Genomic DNA, 24,058 nt, shown 5'->3' on the forward strand with positions numbered 1-24,058 from the left:
GGTGGTGGGAGGGCTTGAGCTTTTCTTTTCCTTGGGCTGTTATACGCCCCAGGCCTGCTTCGTTATATCATATTATGCTATGTTTTGTTACGGTTTAAGCCCTGTTTCTGACCCACTCGCGGTTCCAGGACCTGGCGCTTGGGTGCCCATATCTCGGCGTCAGTGCTGAGACTCCCCGGGGCGGAGATTCCCCCCTTCCCCCCCCCCTCACTATGTACCCCTCATCCTTGAGATCACATTGCGAATACATTTTCTTAGCCGTTCCTCCCCTCTCCGCCCGCTCGTCGGTTTCGGAGGGGGCTATCCCTACTGGGTAAGGGGGGAGGGAACACAGTGTCTTTCACGGAGGTGGGCTGACGGGATGGGGCGGGGGGCCTCCCTGCCGGGACTTGGAACCGGGCTGGCTATGGCGGGATCACAATACATATTGTTTATTTTTGTATCGTTTTTCTTACTTAAGGTATTTGTATTGGCAAGGAGGAGCTTCAACGTATTCCCCTATTGACCCTGGCTACAAATAAGACCAGGAGTTTGTTCTTCATGTTGCTCTTTATCTCCTTTTCTGCTTCTCTCTTTCTTCTTCCCTCTCACCCTTCTTACCCTCCCCCCCTTCCCCCCCTCCCTCTCTGGGATTCCCTTTCGGAAGGGATGTTGGTACAATTTGCTGTGATTTGATATTCTGCCCTGGCCCGGGTGGCATGGACAGCTGTTCTATGATACCGCTCTGTTTAATAATAGTTCATCACCAGCCCCTGGTAAAAATGGCTCGTAGGTTAGGCCTCCCCCTTGATCAATATCAATGTCCCTGAAACTATTATCCCTGAACGTTAAGGGCCTGAACGCACCGAGTAAACGTCGCCTTATGTTTAGGGAACTTAAGCGCATAAACCCGGATATAGCATTCCTGCAGGAGACACATATACCGATTTCAGCAAAGTTTGCTCTCAGGGACCACACCTTTCGGACTGCCCACGAAGCAAGGGCATTAAACAAACGGAATGGGGTGGCGGTGCTTATACACCATAGATGCCCGCTCCGAGTAGGGACTGTCACAGCTGACCCGAGTGGGCGTTATATATTAATATCTGGAACTTTGTATTCTCATACCATCCATATTCTGAATATCTACGCCCCTAACGGCCCCTCTGTAGACTTCTGGGACAACATGACCCAGGTGGTGAACGGTTTGCCTCACAGCATGGTAATTGTGGGGGGCGACCTTAACGCTGCCCCGTGCCCTGCGGTAGACAGAAGCCTACGAGGCGGACTCCCGAGGTCACACGGGAGAGGTCGCCAGGATAAATTGCTTCGTTCCTTTCTACACCGCACAGGCCTTATAGATATCTGGAGAGCACAGCACCCTGACAGTTGTGATTATACCTTCTACTCAGCACCCCACAAAACTTACTCTAGGATAGACTCATTCCTGGTTAACTCCTGTTCCGCATCCAGAGTTTCAGGTACTGCGATCGGCTCTATCACGTGGTCGGACCATGCGGAGGTCACGCTGACTTTGGACAGGTTGTGTGTGGCCTCCCCATGGTCTTGGAAGTTAAACACTTCTTTATTGCAAGACCCTGCCATGGTGTAGACTGTTTGCAGGGAATTGCTCGATTATTTCGCAAGGAACGCGTTTGCTGGCGTTCGACCGGCTACGGTGTGGGCCGCACACAAAGCGGTTATTAGGGGTATATTGATTCGCGAGGCCACTCTAAAGAAAAAGCGTAAAACGCAACTGTTGTCCTCACTATTGGAGGCACTGGGGAAAGCTGAAGAAAATCATAAGGCTCTCCCATCATCAGACACTCTGGCGGAAGTTCGAAACTTACGATCCTCGGTCCGCGACACACTCAAGACGAGACCGCCAGGGCCATAACATGGTCCAAAAGGACCTTTTACGAGAAATCCAACAAAATGGATACGCTGTTGGCCAGGTCTCTCCGCCCAAGACAGGGACACTCGCATATCACGAGAATTAAGGACGCCTCAGGTAAGATCTGTACAGACCCTACTGAGATTGCTAGGGTCTTCACGGAGTATTATACTAATTTATACAATCATTCCAACGGAACTGCTTCGGACCTTCAACGAGAAACGGACGATACCCGTTCCTTCTTGTCCCGCCTCTCCCTGTCAAAATTACGGGGTGAAGAATCTGCGGCTCTCGGAGCTCGCATCTCCGCTGAGGAGATAGTCGATGCAATTTCAATGCTGAAAGGCAACAAAGCTCCAGGTCCGGACGGTTTTGAGGGTAGTTATTACAAGGTTTTTCGTGAGGAGCTAGTTCCCTACTTGGAGTCGTGGTTTAACGACCTCATGGGAGGTGGCGTTCCAGACCGGGATATGTGGTTGGTGGATGTGGTACTCCTGCCAAAACCAGGCAAGGATGATCTCGTCCCGGGCAATTTCCGCCCGATCTCGTTGATCAATCACGACTCCAAGATCCTGGCGAAAGTCTTGGCTAACCGACTAAACCCGTTGTTGATAAAGTTGATACACCCTGACCAAGTGGGATTTGTGCCTGGCAGGCAACTTTTTGAAAATACCCGGCGGAATATTGACCTCATTTGGAGGCAAACGCATAGGAAAATCCCGACATTGTTATTATCCCTTGACGCTGAGAAGGCCTTTGATAGGGTTAAATGGCCCTATCTTTTTGAGGTCCTTCGACATTTTGGCCTGCCGGACACATTTATAACTGCTGTGCAGGCAATGTCTACGGATGTCAAGGCACGGGTCCGGATATCGGGGGCGAAGGTGACGCCCTTTGTCTTGGGGAACGGTACCAGGCAGGGATGCCCTTTGTCTCCTTTGCTGTTCGTCCTCTCCTTAGAACCTCTTCTGCAGGAGATACGAAATAGCCCGGATATCCATGGGATCTCGGTTGGGGGCCGGTGGTATGTTGTGTCGGGTTTCGCCGACGACATATTGCTGACCCTGACAGATCCACTTCAGTCAATGAAGGCGCTGGCGGATGTCCTTGCTGCCTACAGTAGACTGGCTGGATACAAGGTAAACATGCCGAAATCTAGCGCATTACCTATTTGCATGACTGAACCTGACATAGCCTCCATGGACACCACATATCGGATTCGCATAGAGCGAGACCATGTCAAATACTTAGGGGTGTGGTTAACGGCGGATCCTGCCCGGTTATACACACGAAATTATACACCTCTGATCCGCACCATGATGGCGGATATGGAGAAATGGCTAGACAAACCGATCTCGTGGATCGGTAGAATCCACTCGGTGAAGATGAACATTCTCCCCGGGATTTTGTTCTTGTTCCAGGCCCTCCCGGTCAAAGTGACCAAGTCTGATCTAGGCGCTCTCCAACAGGCGATAGGGAAATTCATTTGGCAGAACAAAAGACACAGGATCTCCCGAAACGTTCTCTATAGGGCTAAGACGAGAGGGGGCTTGGGTCTCCCTAATCTATACTTTTACTACCTGGCAGCGCAGCTATCGCAAATAGCTTTATGGCATTCCCCTCCAGAGGAGCGGCGGTGGGTAGACTTGGAATCGTCCCTCACCTGACCAGACTTACCCCAATTTTTGATGTGGGTTCCTAGGGACCATAGGCCATCGACCCACGTCGAATGCCCGCCCATTGCGAACTCCCTGAGACTTTGGGACGCCACTTCAACTAAATATGGTTTGTCACCCCGGCTTTCCCCCCTGTAGCGGAGTGCAATGTTAAAATCCCCGATCTCCGCTGGTTCCACAGGTAAATCCACAGTCAGCGCTGAAAAGTAAGGCAAGTTCCCAAATCCTCCCAATAACCGGACGAAACACAGTTTGGGAGTCAACTGACTGGCTTTATTCACAGCTGGCATACTTATACAGTTCCCCATGCAAGGGGTTTCCATACAGTAAATCCAGGGGATTTCTCCCATCATGCAATGTAACTTTCCCAACAGGCTGTGCTGCACGAGAAGGATACTCCCACTAAAATGGACGATTAAGTGGATTATCCCCTCGTGCAGCAGAACTGACAATCTGTATTAAAATATGGTTTTTACGTTTTATTCGGCAGATTTACATGACCGAACGTTCGGCAGGTAGCTGGGACCTGAGCGCATCTTTTGGGAGAATACCGCTCAGCTCCCAGCTGAACTGACCGAACGCCGCATAAAATACACTTAGCCATCGAGTTCGGTTTAAAACTACCGAACACCAATGGGGAACACAATGTGATGAGAGCGGAACTCCCGAACGCTCGGGAAGTCCAGCGGTGTTCGTATCATTGAGTAGCCGTTTTGAGTACCATGCACTCGACGACCGAACACCGCTGGAGAGACAAAGGATCCAAGATGGCCGACCGCCGCATGGTCGGTAGTCGAACGACGGCCACCTAGGAGAGCCTTTAATTACCGATTGCAACATTGTTGCAATCGGTTAACGAGCGCCACACGACTTCTAAGTGTGTGGTCCACCTGGGGAGCCCGTGTTCGGTTGGCGAACGGCCCGGATGGCCGCAATTCGCCAAACGAAGGGTTTGTATGCTGGTAGCTTAGGGCTGCCAGCATGCGAACAGTTCTATAAAATACACACAATATAGAAGATACAATCCCCCCCCTTACAGCCTATGGACAACCTCTACATATCACAGTCCAGAAGTGGCTAGGTTTGCCACAATGCTCCCCCAGACCCAAGCCGGCATATACAGTCTGATCCCAACGGATCGGCTTGGGGATGTCCGGGGAAGTACTCACAGATCATTTTTCAAGTTCAGTTTGTCTAGATAACCCGTCGGCGTTACCGTTTTGCTTCCCTGGGCGATAATGGATCGTAAAGTCAAAGGGCTGTAGCGCCAAACTCCAGCGCAACAGCCTGGCATTGTCCCCATCCACACGGTTCAGCCATACCAACGGGTTGTGATCTGTGAGTAGGGAAAAGGGTTGTCCATACAAATAAGGTTGCAACTTTTTGAGGGCCCACACCACGGCCAAGCATTCTTTTTCAATGACGGCGTAGCTTACTTCCCGGGGTAACAACTTTCGACTCAGGTAAGCTACGGGATGTTCTCCGCCATCGGCTCCTACTTGGCTTAGCACTGCTCCCAATCCAAACATTGAAGCGTCTGTGTGAACAAGAAATCTTTTAGTTGGATCGGGGGCGGCAAGTACAGGAGCATTAGTCAAAGCAGTTTTGAGTTGTTGGAATGCCTGCTCACACTCTGGGGCCCAGATCACCTGTCGGGGAAGGTTCTTGCGGGTCAAGTCAGTCAGGGGTTTGGCCAGGGCACTGTAATTGGGCACGAATTTTCTATAGTACCCTGCGGTACCTAGGAATGCTAACACTTGAGTTTTGGTCCTGGGGGTAGGCCACTTGGCCACAGCTTCAATTTTAGCCGGCTCAGGTTTCTGCTGTCCACACCCCACCCGGTGACCCAAATACTGCACCTCTGCCATCCCAATATGGCACTTGCTGGGTTTCAGGGTTAGCCCTGCCTCCCCAATACGATCTAGGATGGCCCCTATATGCTGTAAGTGTTCCTCCCAGGTCTGGCTAAATATGGCAATGTCGTCTAAGTACGCACATGCATAACCTTGGAAACCGTCCAGTAGCCGATCTACCATCTGCTGAAAGGTTGCCGGGGCGTTTTTCATCCCGAATGGCATGACCCGAAATTGGTACAGGCCAAACGGGGTGACAAAGGCCGACTTGGGGATGGCATCATCGGCTAGGGGAATTTGCCAGTATCCCTTACACAAATCGATGGTAGTGAGATACCGGCCACGGGCCATCTTATCTAGCAGCTCGTCTATCCGGGGCATCGGGTAGGCATCAGACACGGTCTTGTCATTTAGCCTCCGGTAGTCGACGCAGAAACGCGTCGTGCCGTCCTTCTTAGGTACCAGCACTACCGGCGATGCCCAGGGGCTATCGGAGGGCTCGATAACCCCTAGCTGCAACATTTCGTCCAGCTCAGTCTTCATATGTGCCCTCACTGATTCGGGGACACGATATGGAGCCTGCCGCATTGGTAGCTGTCCCTGGGTAGCCCCCTTAGCTACAATCAGCGCCTGTACCTGGGCACGTTCCTGAGGGCTTAGCCGCTCCCCCAGTTGAACCCCCTTGGAGGGCTCTGTCTGTGCCTCTGGTTCTAAGAGGTCGGGTAGGGGCAGATTCTCTTGATCCTCCGAGGCAGAGGCGCATATCACCGTCACATCCTCTATCCTCTCATGGTAGGGTTTGAGCATGTTCACGTGGAGCATGCGTCTTTTCCCTACCCCTGAGCAGGGGGCCAATCACATAGGTGGTGTCACACTTCTGTTCCACCACCTGGTATGGGCCCTGCCAGATGGCCTGCAGCTTGTCTGTGCGGACTGGTTTTAAAATCAAAACCTTTTGTCCTACTTGAAAGCTGCGGTCTCTGGCCCCCCTATTGTACCAGCGGCGCTGGCGTTGTTGGGCTGCCTGGAGATTGGTGCGCACGGCCTGAGTTAGTGCCTCCAGTCGATCCCTAAACTCCAGCAAGTAAGACACAATAGGGGTCCCATCGGGACTACTCTCCCCCTCCCAGTGCTCCCGAATTAAGTCTAGCGGCCCCCGTACCCTTCTCCCGAACAGCAGTTCAAACGGGGAAAACCCCGTGGACTCTTGGGGTACTTCTCTGTACGCGAACAGTAAATGGGGTAGGAACCTTTCCCAGTCTCTATGGGCCTCTCCAAATGTGCAGAGCATCTGTTTCAGCGTACCATTAAACCTTTCGCATAGGCCATTGGACTGGGGGTGGTACGCTGAATTTACTATTGGCTTAATGCCACAGAGTTTCCATAATTGCTGGGTGACCTCGGCAGTAAACTGGGTGCCCCTATCGGATATGATCTCTTGGGGAAACCCTACTCGGGAGAATACCTTTATTAGGGCCTCTGCCACTGTTTCGGCATGAATATTGGAGAGGGCTATAGCCTCGGGATACCGGGTGGCATAGTCTACTACTGTTAAGATGTATTTTTTCCCGGAGGGGCTAGGTGTTGGCAAGGGCCCCACTTTATCTACGGCCACCCGACTAAAGGGTTCTTCTATGATGGGAAGGGGGCAGAGTTTGGCTTTATGTCAGTCACCCCGTTTGCCTACCCGCTGGCAGATGTCACATGACGTGCAGTACTGCCTTACGTCCTTAGAAATCCCGGGCCAGAAGAAAGCGTGGGTCAACCTATATCGCGTACGGGTCATCCCTAGATGGCCAGACAGGGGAATGTCGTGTGCAATCCTAAGCAATTCCTGCCTATACTTCTGGGGTACCACTAACTGTTTAGTCGTTACTGTGACTGACCCTCCAATTTCGCGTTCAGCAATGCGATACAGTAGCCCTTTCTCCCACATGTATCGCTCCCCCTCTGACCCTGCCTGGTCAGTGTGTACCCGGTCCCTGTATATCTTTAGTGTGGGATCTGACTTTACCTCGGCCTCAAACTTAGTCGGGGTATCCCAGGATAAACGTGTCGGGTGGGGGTCTTGGTCTCTTACCTGAGCCTCAGAGTGTGTTGGTGGAGCCATGGTGCGAGCCTGTTGCCGTGTGGTTACTGGATGGGCTTCCTGGTAGGGAGCCTGTGGAACAAAAGCAGAGGTCATCTGGCCCAAATCATTCCCCAGAACAACATCTGCCGGTAAATTCTGCATTAGTCCCACTTCTACTGTCCCCTCTCCCGCACCCCAGTTCAAATGTACTTTCGCAGTGGGTAGTCGGTATACAGCTCCCCCGGCTACCCGGACTGCCACCGATCCGCCAGTATGCGTCCCCTCGGATACCAAATGGGGTGCTATCAGGGTTAAGGTAGCTCCCGAATCCCGCAGTCCCTGAACCTCTTTCCCCTCAAGGGTTACCAGCTGCCGGTGATGCTGCCGGTTATCGGTGGCTCGGACCGACATTACTTCATGCAATATGCCCAGGGGTTCCTCCGCATGAACACTCCACAACTCCTGAGTGGTTGGTTCCCTCTGATAATGGTGGGCAGCAGCCCTGGGCACCGGGTTTGGGCGCCCTTGATTCCAGGTGGGCTTGCCACGGTTTTGGGTACATTCCCGGGCCATATGCCCCCATTGCTTGCAGGAGTGGCATTGGATGTTGGCCCGCCCGTTATATCTGGAAGGTGGAGATAAATTCCCTTGGGGAGGACGAAACGGGGCGGCTGTGTGCGCTGGAGGTGGTATAGCGCTAGGTAGTCCTGTGGGTCGGGAGTAGCTTTTGGCTATAGGTCCCTGGTGCCTCCGGGCATCAAAGTGTTGGTCGGCCAATCTAGCCGCTTCAGTTAGGGTGAGGGGTTTCCTGTCCCGCACCCATTCTTGTGTCTCAGGAGATAGTCCATTAAAAAACTGCTCCAGCAACATCAGCTTGGCTGGCTTGTATCCACCCTTGGGAGGCTTGATCCAGTTTGTGCGCCCATTCAGCGTGCAAATCTTGCTCTGGTTTGCGCAAGTGTCTGAACTTGCGTCGGTATGCCTCTGGAGTAATGGCATACCTTTCTAAGATGGCTCGCTTCACCTTCTCATAATCCTTGCTGTCCTCACTGGGCACAGCACGGTAGGCTTCGGCTGCCCGACCTGCTAGCTTGCTTGCTAGCAGTTGCACCCATACTGTCCGCTCTAACTCATGCAAATCACACAGTCTCTCAAAGTCCTGCAAGTACCCATCAATCTCATCCTTTTCCTCGCAAAATGCTTTGAAGGCCTGGTACGGGATCTTGGGCTTTACCGGGTTGTAGAGGGACCCGGTGGTGGACTCTGTTCGAGCCAGTGTGTGCTGCGGGCTGTGTGCCATTACGTATTCTTGCACATTTGCCATCACCAGATTCATCATGGCATCCGATATAGGCTGCGGCAAAAATGCTAGCCTGGTCCTCATTTCTCTCTCGTAGAGAGTTTCTTCCATGACTGCTGGGGGTGTAGCGCTGCGGGCTTGGTCTCCCTCCATCAGCTCGGCAATTAGTACCGCCTTGGTTTTGCTGCTGGCTACTTTACCCCTGGCTTCCAGTAGTTCCTTTAACGTCTGTTTCTTTAGTTTAGAATAATCCGTCTCCATTCACTTCGGCAGTCGGTTCTTTCGTTGAATTCTGCTTGCCATTCCCTTTTCTCATTCGGCAGTTGCAATTTGCACGAATTGCGCTTTTTCGGCTGTAAGGTCGGATCCCGTCGCTTGCCACCAATTGTAGCGCAATGTTAAAATCCCCGATCTCCGCTGGTTCCACAGGTAAATCCACAGTCAGCGCTGAAAAGTAACGCAAGTTCCCAAATCCTCCCAATAACCGGACGAAACACAGTTTGGGAGTCAACTGACTGGCTTTATTCACAGCTGGCATATTTATACAGTTCCCCATGCAAGGGGTTTCCATACAGTAAATCCAGGGGATTTCTCCCATCATGCAATGTAACTTTCCCAACAGGCTGTGCTGCACGAGAAGGATACTCCCACTAAAATGGACGATTAAGTGGATTATCCCCTCGTGCAGCAGAACTGACAATCTGTATTAAAATACGGTTTTTACGTTTTATTCGGCAGATTTACATGACCGAACGTTCGGCAGGTAGCTGGGACCTGAGCGCATCTTTTGGGAGAATACCGCTCAGCTCCCAGCTGAACTGACCGAACGCCGCATAAAATACACTTAGCCATCGAGTTCGGTTTTAAACTACCGAACACTAATGGGGAACACAATGTGATGAGAGCGGAACTCCCGAACGCTCGGGAAGTCCAGCGGTGTTCGTATCATTGAGTAGCCGTTTTGAGTACCATGCACTCGACGACCGAACACCGCTGGAGAGACACAGGATCCAAGATGGCCGACCGCCGCATGGTCGGTAGTCGAACGACGGCCACCTAGGAGAGCCTTTAATTAACGAGCGCCACACAACTTCTAAGTGTGTGGTCCACCTGGGGAGCCCGTGTTCGGTTGGCGAACGGCCCGGATGGCCGCAATTCGTCAAACGAAGGGTTTGTATGCTGGTAGCTTAGGGCTGCCAGCATGCGAACGGTTCTATAAAATACACACAATATAGAAGATACAATCCCCCCCCTTACAGCCTATGGACAATCTCTACATATCACAGTCCAGAAGTGGCTAGGTTTGCCACACCCCCTAACTCCCTTTTTGAGAAATACAGCATTTCCACCGGGACTAAACGCTAGGGATTTTGGGGGTATTGAGGGCACGGGGGTACAGCGTCTCTGCCATTTATATGAAGGTGGCTCTGTTATTTCATTCGAAGAACTGAAATCCAGAGCTACCTTGCGCCCCGCTGATTTTTTCCGCTATCTCCAGGTACGGGACTTCGCCCAGGCCCCCTCGATTAAGATCAGTGCACTGAGGCAGCCAACCTTCTTTGAATCTATGTGCCTCAAGGAACGGATCCCTGGGAGCCTCATCTCCATCCTGTATACTCATTTGAGTACACATACGACGGAATGGGGGGGAACTCACCTATATATCTCAGTGGGAAGCTGACCTAGGCGAGGAACTGGAGGGCATCGATTGGCAGGAAATCTGGGAGGCAGCGGCTACTTCATCTATATGTGTCTCCATGCAGGAACAAGCATATAAAACCATCTTTCGGTGGTATACCACCCCGGTAAAGTTATATAAAATGCATAAAATGCCCACGGACTTATGCTGGAGAGGCTGTGGTCAGAAGGGATCATACCTACACATGTGGTGGGAATGTCCTAAAGCACAGACATTTTGGAAACTGGTGGTGGGACTCTTGAAAGATATCTTTGATAAAGAGCCTAATTTAGACCCCTGGGTGTTCCTCCTGGCTAGAACTATTGACAACTGGTCCAGAATGGAACAAAACTTATTACACAAAGTAAACTTAGCAGCCAGACGAGCCCTTGCCCAGGTGTGGCTCCAGAGCGAGACCCCCCCACTCGATGTAGTCATACAAAAAATCAAAGATGCTTTCCTTATGGATAAACTGACAGCGCGGGTTAGAGGCACCCTTAAAAAGTTTGACAGGGTCTGGGCCCCATGGGTTGACAGCGGGATGGGGGATTAAGGAGGGAGGGGACAGGATTATCCCCGGGCCCCCGCTTGTGATGTCTTCTTTTTAATTACACGCCACTCTCTCGTCTGGGCCTCCTGCGAGGGCCTCGTGAGACCCCGCCAGGTGGGTCTTAGCTTGTGGCCTGCGCCTAGGGCACCCTGAAATCCACCACGACCCGTTACTTAATTAAGTTTAGTTCACGGGACTTACTCATTGCGACTGTGTGCTGCTACATATTGTACCTCCCCCTCCCATCCCCCTCCCCCTCTCCCTCCCCCATGCTCTCCCCCTCTTTTCTCTACGTTATTTCTTTCTATCTTCTTTATCCTCTTTACGTTCATCCCCATATACACCAAGACAATTTATAACTACATTCCCTCCTTGGAGGGCACCGCCCAATTAGTGCTCTAGACAACGAAGCGCTCACGTATCGATACACCAACCTGGGTGGCACCCACTAGTGATATGAAGTCAATTGGATCACCTCTGCTAAATAGTCTCGCCTAACGGATTTGAGCTACTAGGCTTTTTAGGCGAGAGCCCGTGCCCGATACCCTAATGAGCGTGGGATATGCATAGGCCTGACAGGTGTACAGGGGATATCTGATATTTTCTTATTTTATTAAAATAAAACTAACAGGGTGTAATGCCATAGACTTTTACACACTTACGGCTACGGAACACTTACTTGCTACAACAATCTCGGATTGATTATTATTTCTACTCTCCTTAGCATTAATGTTTTCAATGCTTTTAGGTATTGTTATTCTCAGTGTTCTTATATATGATAATGTATTACCGCATTTTGTGTAACTTCTTACTGTTTTCACTTGCTTGTGGTTTCACACCTTGTAATAAATAAAGAATTAAAAAAAAAAAAAAGTTGCTCTCATCAGAAAAGAGGACTTTGGACCACTGAACAACAGACAAGGTCTGTTTTTCTTTAGCCCAGGTAAGACGCTTCGACGTTGTTTGTTGTTCAGGAGTGGCTTGGCAAGAGGAATACGACATCTGAAGCCCATGTCCAGGATCCGTCTGTGTGTGGTGGCTCCAGTCTCAGTCTACTCCTTGTGAAAGTCCCCAACACATTTGAATGGCCTTTTCCTGACAGTCCTCTCCAGGCTGCGGTCATCCCTGCTGCTTGTGCACCTTTTTCTTCCACACTTTTCCCTTCCACATAACTTTCTATTAATGTGCTTTGATACAGCACTGTGACGAAACCAACCTCACCACTGAGAACTGGAGAAGCCTGGTTGCCCGCCTGCTGCCTTTGGACTATGGCCCTGGGAGATTGGGCCCTTTACAAACAGTATTCGGCCCTAACAGAGTGCATGTCACTCATTCTGGCCCTTTAAATACAGTGGGGCCATTCGGTACTTGCCCTGTGTGAGCAGTGATACCCCCCAGATAGCTATGCCATGGAGCCTATTCATATAATGAAAGACTATGGGAAAGACTTTGGCTCCATGGCAATTAAACTGTATTTGTGTGGTCTGCGTGCCATTCACCTAATAATGTGCACGCAGACCTGAGCTATCTGGGGATATGTTAAATGTCTGTGTTTAATGTATAAAAAGTGACTTTATGTATTTTAAAGAGTTTTATGTTGTTTTGCAACCATGTGGTTAATGGAGTCTGCCTCTAGTCCTGGATAATTAGATTTCCTCTCCAATTATCTCCAGGGCAGAAGGGAGGAAGCCAGGATGCATTGTGGGGATGTTTTACTTTTACTGTTTGAGCCTGAAGGAACAAAAGATACTTTTAGTAACTTTTTAACCCCTGGTCGGATTCATGCCATTTTTTAATATGTTGTTCCCCTGAATGGATTGATTGTGGATATGTATTTTTATGTGAATGTGATGTATGTTTTTAAAGTTATGAAAGTTGTGTAAAAGTATATTTTGAACTGTACACATAATGGGATTAAGTGTCACACTAAGGGGAGGGGATGTGTGGGAGGTAACATCTATGTTATTGGTTATTTTATGCCTCCCCCTGGGTGTGGCCTGTATGTGTACTCATGTAATAAAAACCAGGCTGGGTGCCCAGCACCTCAGACCACTGCTTGACCATCAACACGGAGCCTTGTCTCGTTCTTGGGGGGATTCACTGTATGCTGTTGGAGATTTGACTGCTAGGAGTGTAAGCTGATGTCTGCTTTTCCTATTCATCTGCTAGCAGCTATTTGTGAGGTTCCAGCTGGAGTGCTACCATATTCACCTATATCCAGTTCGTGAGTTCTGATGTTCTGCAGTAGCTGTGCCTTTCTGAGGAAAGGGGATTATCGCCTAAACTGGGCTTTATCCTCTTGTATGCTGAAACGGTCCGTTACAATTGGTGGCAAGCGGCGGGATCGTTCCTACAGCCAGAAGGACAGCTACAGAACACCATTTCTTTGGATTTACAATTTGAGGGCAACGTATGTCTGAGTACAGCGACCCTGACAGCACCAGGATGGAACCAGCAGTGGAGTACAATAAGGGTGACATGGATGACCGGGATGCAATAAGGAAAGGCATCTGGTACCAGGCCCTGGATAATGTACAATACCAGCGGGGTGAGAGTCTCCCCAGTGAAGAGCAGCGGTTGCAGAAGCAAGTGGCCCTGCGGATGCCCTTCCTGGGAGAGCAGCCCCTGGAGGAATGGGTGAAAGAACTAGAGCACCGGGTATGGCAGGAGCTATGGCTGGAGGATGCCTACCAGGCGCTCTGGTGGTATATGGCACAGTATATACCCTGGACAGCCGAACATGACAAGCCAGAGGGAGAGGAGTTTGATGGTCCTGGCTTGTTATGGGAGTCCTTTGCAGAGCCTGGCTTCGGGAGCCCTGCGCAAACCAGACTGCAGGACATTTTCTATGAGAGGGAGGCTAGGCATGAGTGGGATGACCCCCATGAGGTAGAGCAAGACCTGGCTCACCTAGCAGCCCTGGAGTGGGAACTGGAGCAAAACTACCAAGATCTCTTCCGCTTCATTGGGAAGGCTCAGCAGGACAGTAAGGTGACAGACCCAGATCCAGACCCCTTCCGCTGGGAAGATATTGTAGAGATTTACTGGGAAGAACCCCAGGTGGCCTGTAGAGATGGGACCGAGGTCTCTCCACCGGCCCTGCAGGGAATTGGGAGCCCAGTCTCCATTCCCCAGCGGCAGGCTGAGTTACAGGGGGCAGAGGTAGTTGGTCCCACCCCCCAGCAGCAGAGTGATATGCCGGGAAGGCAGTGTGAAGTGCAGGGAGAGGAGAGCAGCGTCCTCCCTCCCCAGTGGCAGGCTGAGTTACAGGGGGCAGAGGTAGTTGGTCCTACCCCCCAGCAGCAGAGTGATATGCCGGGAAGGCAGTGTGAAGTGCAGGGAGAGGAGAGCAGCGTCCTCCCTCCCCAGCGGCAGGCTGAGTTACAGGGGGCAGAGGTAGTTGGTCCTACCCCCCAGCAGCAGAGTGATATGCCGGGAAGGCAGTGTGAAATGCAGGGAGAGGAGAGCAGCGTCCTCCCTCCCCAGCGGCAGGCTGGGTTACAGGGGGCAGAGGTAGTTGGTCCTACCCCCCAGCAGCAGCATGATTTTTTGGGAATTGGGAACCCAGTCTCCATTCCCCAGCGGCAGTGTGAAGTAGAGGGAGAGGAGAGCAGCGTCCTCCCTCCCCAGCGGCAGGCTGAGTTACAGGGGGCAGAGGTAGTTGGTCCTACCCCCCAGCAGCAGCGTGACTTTTTGGGAATTGGGAGCCCAGTCTCCTTTCCCCAACAGCAGGACACTGTATTAGGAGAAGAGACAGTCGGTCTCCCTCCGCAGATGATGGAAGTATGCATGGGAGAGGAGCTTATTACCACCTCTCCCCAGCGGCGGATTATTAATGGGCAGAGTGTTCTATCGGGAGAGGAGCTTGTTACCCCCTCTCCCCAGCGGCAGTTTAATGTACCAGGGGGAGACTGTAAGCCCCCCACCGGTGCAGATGGGACCGTGGTCTCTGCACTTACCACACAGGGGGTAGGGATGGTCGGTCCTACCCCCCCACGACAGAACTATGTATCCAAGGGGGAGACAACCGGTCTCCCCATTCAGCAGCAGAGCTTTGCAACGAAGGGGGAGACAATCCGTCTCCAGCAACCAGGCTCCAACCAGACTACTCCGGTGGTAGTGCTGGCATCAGGACAGAGTACCGCTGGTCTCTGCCCACTCAGCAACCCACCAAGGCAGCCTACCAGTCCCCTGCACAGCCGGGGTGAGGCACCTGGACATGGACAACTTTCTCCTCTACCCAGGTGTAGTAACCATTTATTGTGGGTGGGCTGTACTGATGTTTCTGCTTTGTGGGTGGGTTGCTGGACTAACAAGGGCACTGACCGGCAGGAGGTCAGGTACCCTGTTAGTCTTTTTGGAAAGGGGGAGAGATGTGACGAAACCAACCTCGCCACTGAGAACTGGAGAAGCCTGGTTGCCCGCCTGCTGCCTTTGGACTATGGCCCTGGGAGATTGGGCCCTTTACAAACAGTATTCGGCCCTAACAGAGTGCATGTCACTCATTCTGGCCCTTTAAATACAGTGGGGCCATTCGGTACTTGCCCTGTGTGAGCAGTGATACCCCCCAGATAGCTATGCCATGGAGCCTATTCATATAATGAAAGACTATGGGAAAGACTTTGGCTCCATGGCAATTAAACTGTATTTGTGTGGTCTGCGTGCCATTCACCTAATAATGTGCACGCAGACCTGAGCTATCTGGGGATATGTTAAATGTCTGTGTTTAATGTATAAAAAGTGACTTTATGTATTTTAAAGAGTTTTATGTTGTTTTGCAACCATGTGGTTAATGGAGTCTGCCTCTAGTCCTGGATAATTAGATTTCCTCTCCAATTATCTCCAGGGCAGAAGGGAGGAAGCCAGGATGCATTGTGGGGATGTTTTACTTTTACTGTTTGAGCCTGAAGGAACAAAAGATACTTTTAGTAACTTTTTAACCCCTGGTCGGATTCATGCCATTTTTTAATATGTTGTTCCCCTGAATGGATTGATTGTGGATATGTATTTTTATGTGAATGTGATGTATGTTTTTAAAGTTATGAAAGTTGTGTAAAAGTATATTTTGAACTGTACACATAATGGGATTAAGTGTCACACTAAGGGGAGGGGATGTGTGGGAGGTAACATCTATGTTATTGGTTATTTTATGCCTCCCCCTGGGTGTGGCCTGTATGTGTACTCATGTAATAAAAACCAGGCTGGGTGCCCAGCACCTCAGACCACTGCTTGACCTTCAACACGGAGCCTTGTCTCGTTCTTGGGGGGATTCACTGTATGCTGTTGGAGATTTGACTGCTAGGAGTGTAAGCTGATGTCTGCTTTTCCTATTCATCTGCTAGCAGCTATTTGTGAGGTTCCAGCTGGAGTGCTACCTTATTCACCTATATCCAGTTCGTGAGTTCTGATGTTCTGCAGTAGCTGTGCCTTTCTGAGGAAAGGGGATTATCGCCTAAACTGGGTTTTATCCTCTTGTATGCTGAAACGGTCCGTTACAAGCACTTTGGAAACATCCTACTTCCTTCACAAGGTTGTCAATTATGGTTTTCTGCACAACTGTCAGGTCAGCAGTCTTCCCCATGATTGTGATTCCTACTGAACCAGACGGAGAGACCATTTAAAGGCTCAGAAACCCTTTGCAGGTCTTACTTAGCTGATTTGAGTGGGACACTGTGAGCCTAGAATATTGCACCTTTTTATGAGCTGTAAGCCCTAATCATCGCACTTATGACAAATCACGGCTTGAACTATCTTGCTTTGCATGTAATGCGTCTATCTCATATATTAGTTTCCCCTTTTACGTTGCATTACTGAAATAAATAAACTTTTGCACGATATTCTAATTTTACGAGTATCACCTGTATGTACCAAATTTTTTTTTTCAAATTAATCATTGTAAAAAACGCATTTATCGAAATTTGCCCTAAGCCATAACTGGGCAGTCTTTAGAATGTCGGAACATAATGGAAATTGCAATTCTACAACATCTGGGTATCTGTTTGCCCAATCATGCCCTAAGCACTAGAACATTTTTACCTTTCATTAATGGCAGAACTAGCCTCTGTAGCTAACAAAGATTATTCCCATTTTGCCCTACACTAACTACCTTCCAACTGTTGGGCATGGCCCTGTCATATGTTTTTAAAGAGAAGCTCTGAGTAAAAGTCTGTAGTCCAAAACTTCTCACAGAGATGGGTGGATTTATTACGATTTATGTCTGTATTGCTTTTAGGTATAATTTTTAGTGTGGCCATTAAAATGTCTTGCTATATAAACATATTGTGGACTGGAATTGTAATCCACATAAACTTTTTAGCAAGTAGTCGGGGCTGCCATCAGAAATGTTGGGTCCCCTGACACAGCTCAAGGTCTGGACCGCCAAGGCGCAACCCCCGAGTCTGCCCACTGAGGCTGCCCCTGAATCTGCCCACCCCCAAGTCTGCCCACAAGGATGCAGTGTATGTGTTTGTGTAGTGGATGAAGTGTGTGTGTGTGTGCAGTGTATGTGTTTGTATTGTGTTTATAGTGTCTCTCTTGGCAAACTTATTACCTCTTTTGGATTCCACTACCACCTGTACACTGATGACACCTAGATTAATCTCTCCTCTCCAGACCTCCCCCCTGCCGTCCTACAACATGTCACTGCTTGCCATGTCCTCCCGCTTTCTGAAACGTAATCTCTCTAAAACTGAGCTCCTTGTTGTTCCTCCTCCTAATACTGATCCTCTTCCACTCTCCCTTCAAGTTAGTGGTATCCACATAAGTCCATCTTTGCAAATGTGCTGTCTTGGCGTCATACTTGACTCTGGCCTCACCTTTGAGCCTCAAATCCATCTTAAAAACATAGCCCGCATCCACCCCTTTCTCAAGATGCTACCAAGGAGCTTGTCCATGCTCTAGTAATTTCCTGCATGGATTATTGTAACCCTCTCCCGATTGGTCTTCCCAAAAGCCGTATTGCCCATCTACAGTCTGTAATGAATGCTGCCACCAGACTGATTTTTCTCTCTAGTTGGTCCTCTCACACTTCACCCCTCTGTCAGTCCTTACATTGGCTTCCTGTATCCTATAGGAGTCAATTCAAAGTGCTAAGTGTAAGATATCTGTATGGTTAGCCCTACTAAGTTCTATGCTTTAAGACATTATAGTGGTAAATAAGGGAACCACCAGCGGTTACAGTCCTACAATGCTTTGCCAGTTGGGGATCTACAATTTGCCCATCGTTGCATGGTTTTATTTAGCACTGAGCAGTGTTTGTGTGTTTAAATCCTGGCCCGATGCAGGGAGGGGGCCTGGTGGCTTCACCACCATTGGGTGCAAGGTCCCTCCACACTGCCCTGGGAGAGAGCCAGCACAGCCTGCAGTCTGCAGCTCCGCCGGGTGCAGAGCTGCAGACTGAAATGTCTTGCGAACTCCAGCCAATCAGAGCGTTGCCGCAGGTTACCACTACCCTGTCACAGCCTCCTACCCTGTCACAGCCCCCCCACAACTTGTCATAGCCACTCCCACACATCCTGTCACCCCACACACCTTCATAGTCCCCCACCCTGTCATAGCCACTCCCACCCTGTCACCCCACACATACACCCTGTCACAGCCCCCCCACCCTGTCATCCCACACACACCATGTTAAAGCCCCCACATACACCCTGTCACCCCACCCTAAACACACCCTGCCCCCCCACCCACACCCTATCATCCCCACACACACTGACAACCCCTCCAGACACAATGTCACCCCAACCTATCATACCCACACAAACACACTGACACCCGCTCCACTCACACTGTGACCCGAACACAGTACCCCACACACACACACACACACACACACACACACTGTCACCCCCACCCACATACACTATCACCATCCCTAAACACTCTCAGCCCCCACACACTATAACCCCTTTCAGCCAGCCACACTCACAGTAACCCCTCCTAATCCTGTCACTCTCACCCTCTCCAAACATACCAAACTCACCCGCCCTCGCATTGCCATACTTACCCTATAATATTTATCCCCCAATCCTGTTACACTCACCTTCTCTCGCACTGTCACACTCACCCCCAAAACCTGTCACACTCACCCTATCACATAAACCCATCCAATTCTGTCCTCCAACTGTGCCATACTCACCCCAAACCCGGTCATGCAACCTCCCCCACACCTGCCACACTCACCCCGTCACTTTAATGCATCTAATCCTGCCACACTTACCCGGTCACATTAACCCCCCTTATCTTGTCACATTAATCCCCACTTGTTCTGTCACACTCCCTCCACCAAACATGGCACATTCACCCCAGCCCTGTGATACACTCCCTAACTATGCGACACTTGCCCTGTCACATTAACCTCCTCCAATTCTGTCACACTCCTTCCTCCAACCATTTTACAACCCACACCCATCATTCTCACCATCCCCTCATTCTGTCACACTCATCCCTCCAAACCTGTCTCTGAAGGGGGTACCCTTCACCCTGTCAAACTTACCCTGCCACAGTTACCTCTTTACTCACCCTGTCACAGTCACCAACTGAAGACATTCATTATTACACACACACAGTCATGAAACATAGCTTTGCCATAACACAATGCACAAATGCCACAGGCAGCCCCATAAAAAAACAACACACTGCAAGCAGCTACCCCACACACATACGGTCCCAGACACATGCTCACAAAGACATACATTCACACACAAGGATACTCTCTGTCAGACATACTTTCAGGCACATACACAGTTAGACAATGCCAGACACACTCAGAAATACACACACCGGCACTTATGTATACACTACTGCCATGCTACGTAACCATACCTCGCAATCATGTATGAACGATTAGCATAATTGCTAATTAAATTTGTTTATTGCAAATTATGCCATAACTACAGTCAGATAAATTACAACACAGCGGCACAGGAAGCCGCGAAACAATGAGTACAGAGACTAGCTCTCTGTATGCAGCGCCGCAAGCCGGTCCTTCATTATAACTACAGCAACTTACATACACACAATGAACCCCTGTTTATTTTCTCAATGGGTGTTCGTGGGGGCCTCATGTTTGGGTTTCGCCTAAGACCTCATAAAGTCTAGAGCCACCACTGAATGTAAGAATGATTTTTGTATGGAGTATGTGTGTGAATGTTGGTGTTTGAATGCAGGTGTGCATTTGTGCATAGTGTATACACTGCCACACACACACTGATACACATACACACACACACTGACACAGAAATACAGACACAGATACACAAACCAATACACACAGACACCCACAGAGACACACATACACGCAGATACATACACAGACACAAAGATACATAAACAGACACACAGGTACACACTGACACACACAAGATACTCAGGTACACACTGACACACAGATACATACCGATGCAGACACACAGGTATACACATACACTTAAGTACACCCAGATACATACAAAAACACCTTGACACACACATGCTGATAATTTTTTAGCCTCTGCTCTCTTCTCTGGCATTCCCCCCTTGCGCTCCTAGCATTGCCATCTTTAAAGGGGGCCTGGTTGTACTATTGGAGTGTGCACGGCCAGGCAGTTGAGATAAATACCCATTGGGTGGTCCTAAGGGCAAGGGCCACCCGATGGGCCCCTTAGCATGCGGGCTCCGCTGCAGTTGTTCTGCCACTGTGCAGGGCAGTGGACACATAAATATAGCAATAAGTGCTATATATATCTGTGCACATTCTGAATGTGGGGCCCGGCTCCCCTAGGACCGGGGTCATCAAACTGTTGCCCTGCCAGATGTTGCTGAACTACAACTCCTATGATTCTTTGAATTACATAGATAGCCAGAGAATCATGGGAGTTGTAGTTCAGCAACATCTGGGGGGCCAGAGTTTGAGGACCCCTGCCTAGGACCATCAGGCCCATAACAACCATGAAAGGTATTTAATAGAGTTAAAAAAAAACAAAAAAAAACACATGCAACTGGGAATTCCCTGATTTGTTCCAATGACTCCTTCCTCAAGTATTGATTGTCAATTCAACCCAACAATATGTTGGGACTTGGCAGTTAGAAGGGGTTAATAAGGGCAGGTCCATCATATTCTAAATGAATTTCAAACTGAGCAGACAGCATTTAATGGATACACCATTATTTGCAAGTTCCGGGTTAGTTATATGTAGGACCCATTTACCCTTGTATACTTTTTTTTTGCTTTTAAAACTGTGCTATTGGTGAAGGCTAGTGGTAGCTGGCCAGCTGCCACATTACTTAACCATCATGCTGCCATCATGCATATAATGCAGCTATTCAGAATCCAGATCCATTTAAATATAGGTCCTTCATCAATCTGGAAATATTCAGACAGGCTGAAATTTAGTACTGAACGGCAAAAAAACGGATATGGATAAATACTATAATTAATTTCTATGTTTTGATCTCCCAGTTTTCACAGATCATTCCAGTTTGTTTTAACTAATCCACAGTTAGTGCGTTTGGATTTTTGTTATTGACCATGCAAAAACATAGACAAAAAGCTGAATGGAAAACTTAAAAAAAAAATAAAAAACACCCTTATGCAATCAACAACATACAGGGGAAAAAACACATGAGAACATTCAGTGTTTAAAATCATTTCTTCTATGTTCTCAGCTTAAAATAAATAAATAAAATGGAACATAATCAGCCCAGTCTATGATACCTCTGTACTTCCTGCATGTAAAAGTGAAGACAATTTGACGATTTAAGAGTGTGGATGTATATTTAAAATAAAAAAAACACGTTTTCACTTTAAAATGTATTGCATGTGAATAGAAGTACAGTATTGTTGTCTTTTGGTAAAGAAGATACTTGATCACGTTTATTATTATTATTATTATTATTATTATTTTCTACTAATCTAGTACTCTTGCTAGTTTACTTGGGGATCGCCCAAACTGTAAACCAAAGAGCAAAGTTGGAAAACAACTGAGTTGGGGAGATTTTTTTTTGTTGTTGTTGTTGTTTTTTTATTTTTCAGTTTAAAGCTTGTGGTTTACAATTTGCAACTCCTTCAATATTTCAGGATTCCTGTTTTAGTTTTTAGACTAAGCTGAAAACTACCAAGAATTATAAATACGAGTTTAAAATACACACAATGCAAAGTTAATCCGGTATAACAATATATTCTTTGTCTACTTAAGCAACACTTTAAATATTGAGAGCCATAGAATCGGGAAAATAAATTGTTTTAAATTATTCTGATTTCGCAATATAATCTACATCTACCATAGTAACACATTGAAGAATTGAGTACCATAGAGACGGGCAGAGAAATAGCTCCTACGTAACCGGTACCAAAGGACTAACAATGGCTCTTAACCAAAACAATGTGAGAGCTACAAAAATCCAGTAAAAAAAAAACACTTACGGTGACCATTTCTTTGTCCGTTTTAGGGGAGTTGTCTCCTGGAAACTTAATAATAGGAGAGGGTGCCGCCACAACATGATAATATGAATGTAGTAATTGGGAAAAAAAAACATAAAGTTGAATAACACGAAGCTTCTTCATAGTTCTGTGACACAACTACGAGTAATTCTTAAACTTCCAAAGTCTTGGGTGTTGCGTTTATAGCAAGGCGTCCGGGACTTCCTTAGCTCCCTCCAAGTCTGGAAATTGTGGATTACCAGCAGTAATTTTGTATGAAAAGAAATCCAGATGTACACTAAGTAAACACAACCAGAGGAAGTCTGGAAACATGAGTAAGGGAGAGGCCAGTTTCGGTTGCCAGAACGTTTTTTAACTGTTACAGTACTGGATACTTTTGTGGTCAGACAAATTTGTGGACACTCCAAACATGTGGATAAGCTATATCTATTTCTCTCACTAATTTCTGAATTTTAGAAAATTTTAAAAAAGAAAGGAAATAAATTCTGGGGCTTTTACCTGACAGTTTTAGCTTATATTTTGCAAAATCAGAGTTAAGTGAGTAATACTAACAAAACTCATCAGGACTCAAATAAATTTGAGATGATAGCAGTTAGGAATATAAAATGACTACAATCAAAGCAAAAGGAGTAAGATGCACAAATACTATATTTATTCAGCTGCATGCACTTAACACACTTAAGCTTGTTTTAATAATTTTGAATCAGAATCTGAAATTATTCCATAATTAAAAAAGAGGGGAAATAAACTTTCCACCTGCTTTACCTAAAAAAATTTGCTGACTTCTGTAGATAAACCATGTGAAAAGTTTTTTCTTTCAAAATAGAGTAATTTCTGATTTTCATTCAAACAAATTAAATACAGGCCTTGGTTTTCACATGAAAATACCCTTAAAAGCCATCTACTAATATGTTTGTCACATTAACTAAATGTTGGCACTGCGTAAAATTTTGCTTTGTCCAGATACATTCAGACAAAAAAGAAAGTAATTGACTAAACTATTATTGTTCGAGCAGCCATTCAGTTACTCCAAAATTCGGACATTATTTTCAGTACAGGAATTCCATTTGTACGAAAGGAATGGCAAGAATTCAAGCAAACCTTTCATTACTTGGTTTGCTAGTCCTGCATAAGAGATTACAGGCATAGTAGCGGAGGCCTGATATTCCACAGGTTAACTCCACTATAGATCCCAGTGAGGCTCAGGAACAAGTATTATAGATCCATAGAGTAGTAATTCCAGCAGACAAAATAATCCAATAATATCCCAACAGCACTCCCAATAACTGGACGACACACAGCATCAGGAACAGAACTGACTTTTAATCCACACAGTCTCCTTATAAAGCATTCTCCCATGCAAGGGAGGGATTCACATGAATTAGGACAGTATCCAATAGTATAACTGTTACCTCCCACACATCTCCTCCCCTCAGTATGACACTTAATCCCATTACACATACTGTAGTTTCCCCCCAGTTCTGGATGTACCCTAAAACAAGTAGTTACAATAATCCTGGGGGTACCCCCTGGTAGCCCTGATCTGGGTGACTAACATATCCAAAAATCACCCAGATCGCTTCTGGGGTTCGGGTGTTCGGTGGAGGGTATAATTTGACCGACCGCACATGAGGTGGT

The 24,058-nt window shown here is 48.1% G+C and overlaps 1 protein-coding gene across 1 annotated transcript in view; it reads right to left on the reverse strand.

Annotated features, from left to right (window-relative positions):
* The window catches only part of MMP2 (matrix metallopeptidase 2), a 740,650-nt gene extending 717,931 nt beyond the window's left edge, over positions 1-22,719 (reverse strand). Inside the window, exon 1 of the mRNA XM_063437965.1 lies at positions 22,403-22,719. Within this exon, the coding sequence (XP_063294035.1) occupies positions 22,403-22,543 (141 nt within the window). The 5' untranslated portion in view covers positions 22,544-22,719. The remainder of the gene's footprint in view (positions 1-22,402) is intronic.
* Between the last annotated feature and the right edge of the window lie 1,339 nt (positions 22,720-24,058).

The sequence above is a fragment of the Pelobates fuscus genome, chromosome 12, assembly GCF_036172605.1.
Source record: "Pelobates fuscus isolate aPelFus1 chromosome 12, aPelFus1.pri, whole genome shotgun sequence".
Taxonomy (NCBI): domain Eukaryota; kingdom Metazoa; phylum Chordata; class Amphibia; order Anura; family Pelobatidae; genus Pelobates; species Pelobates fuscus.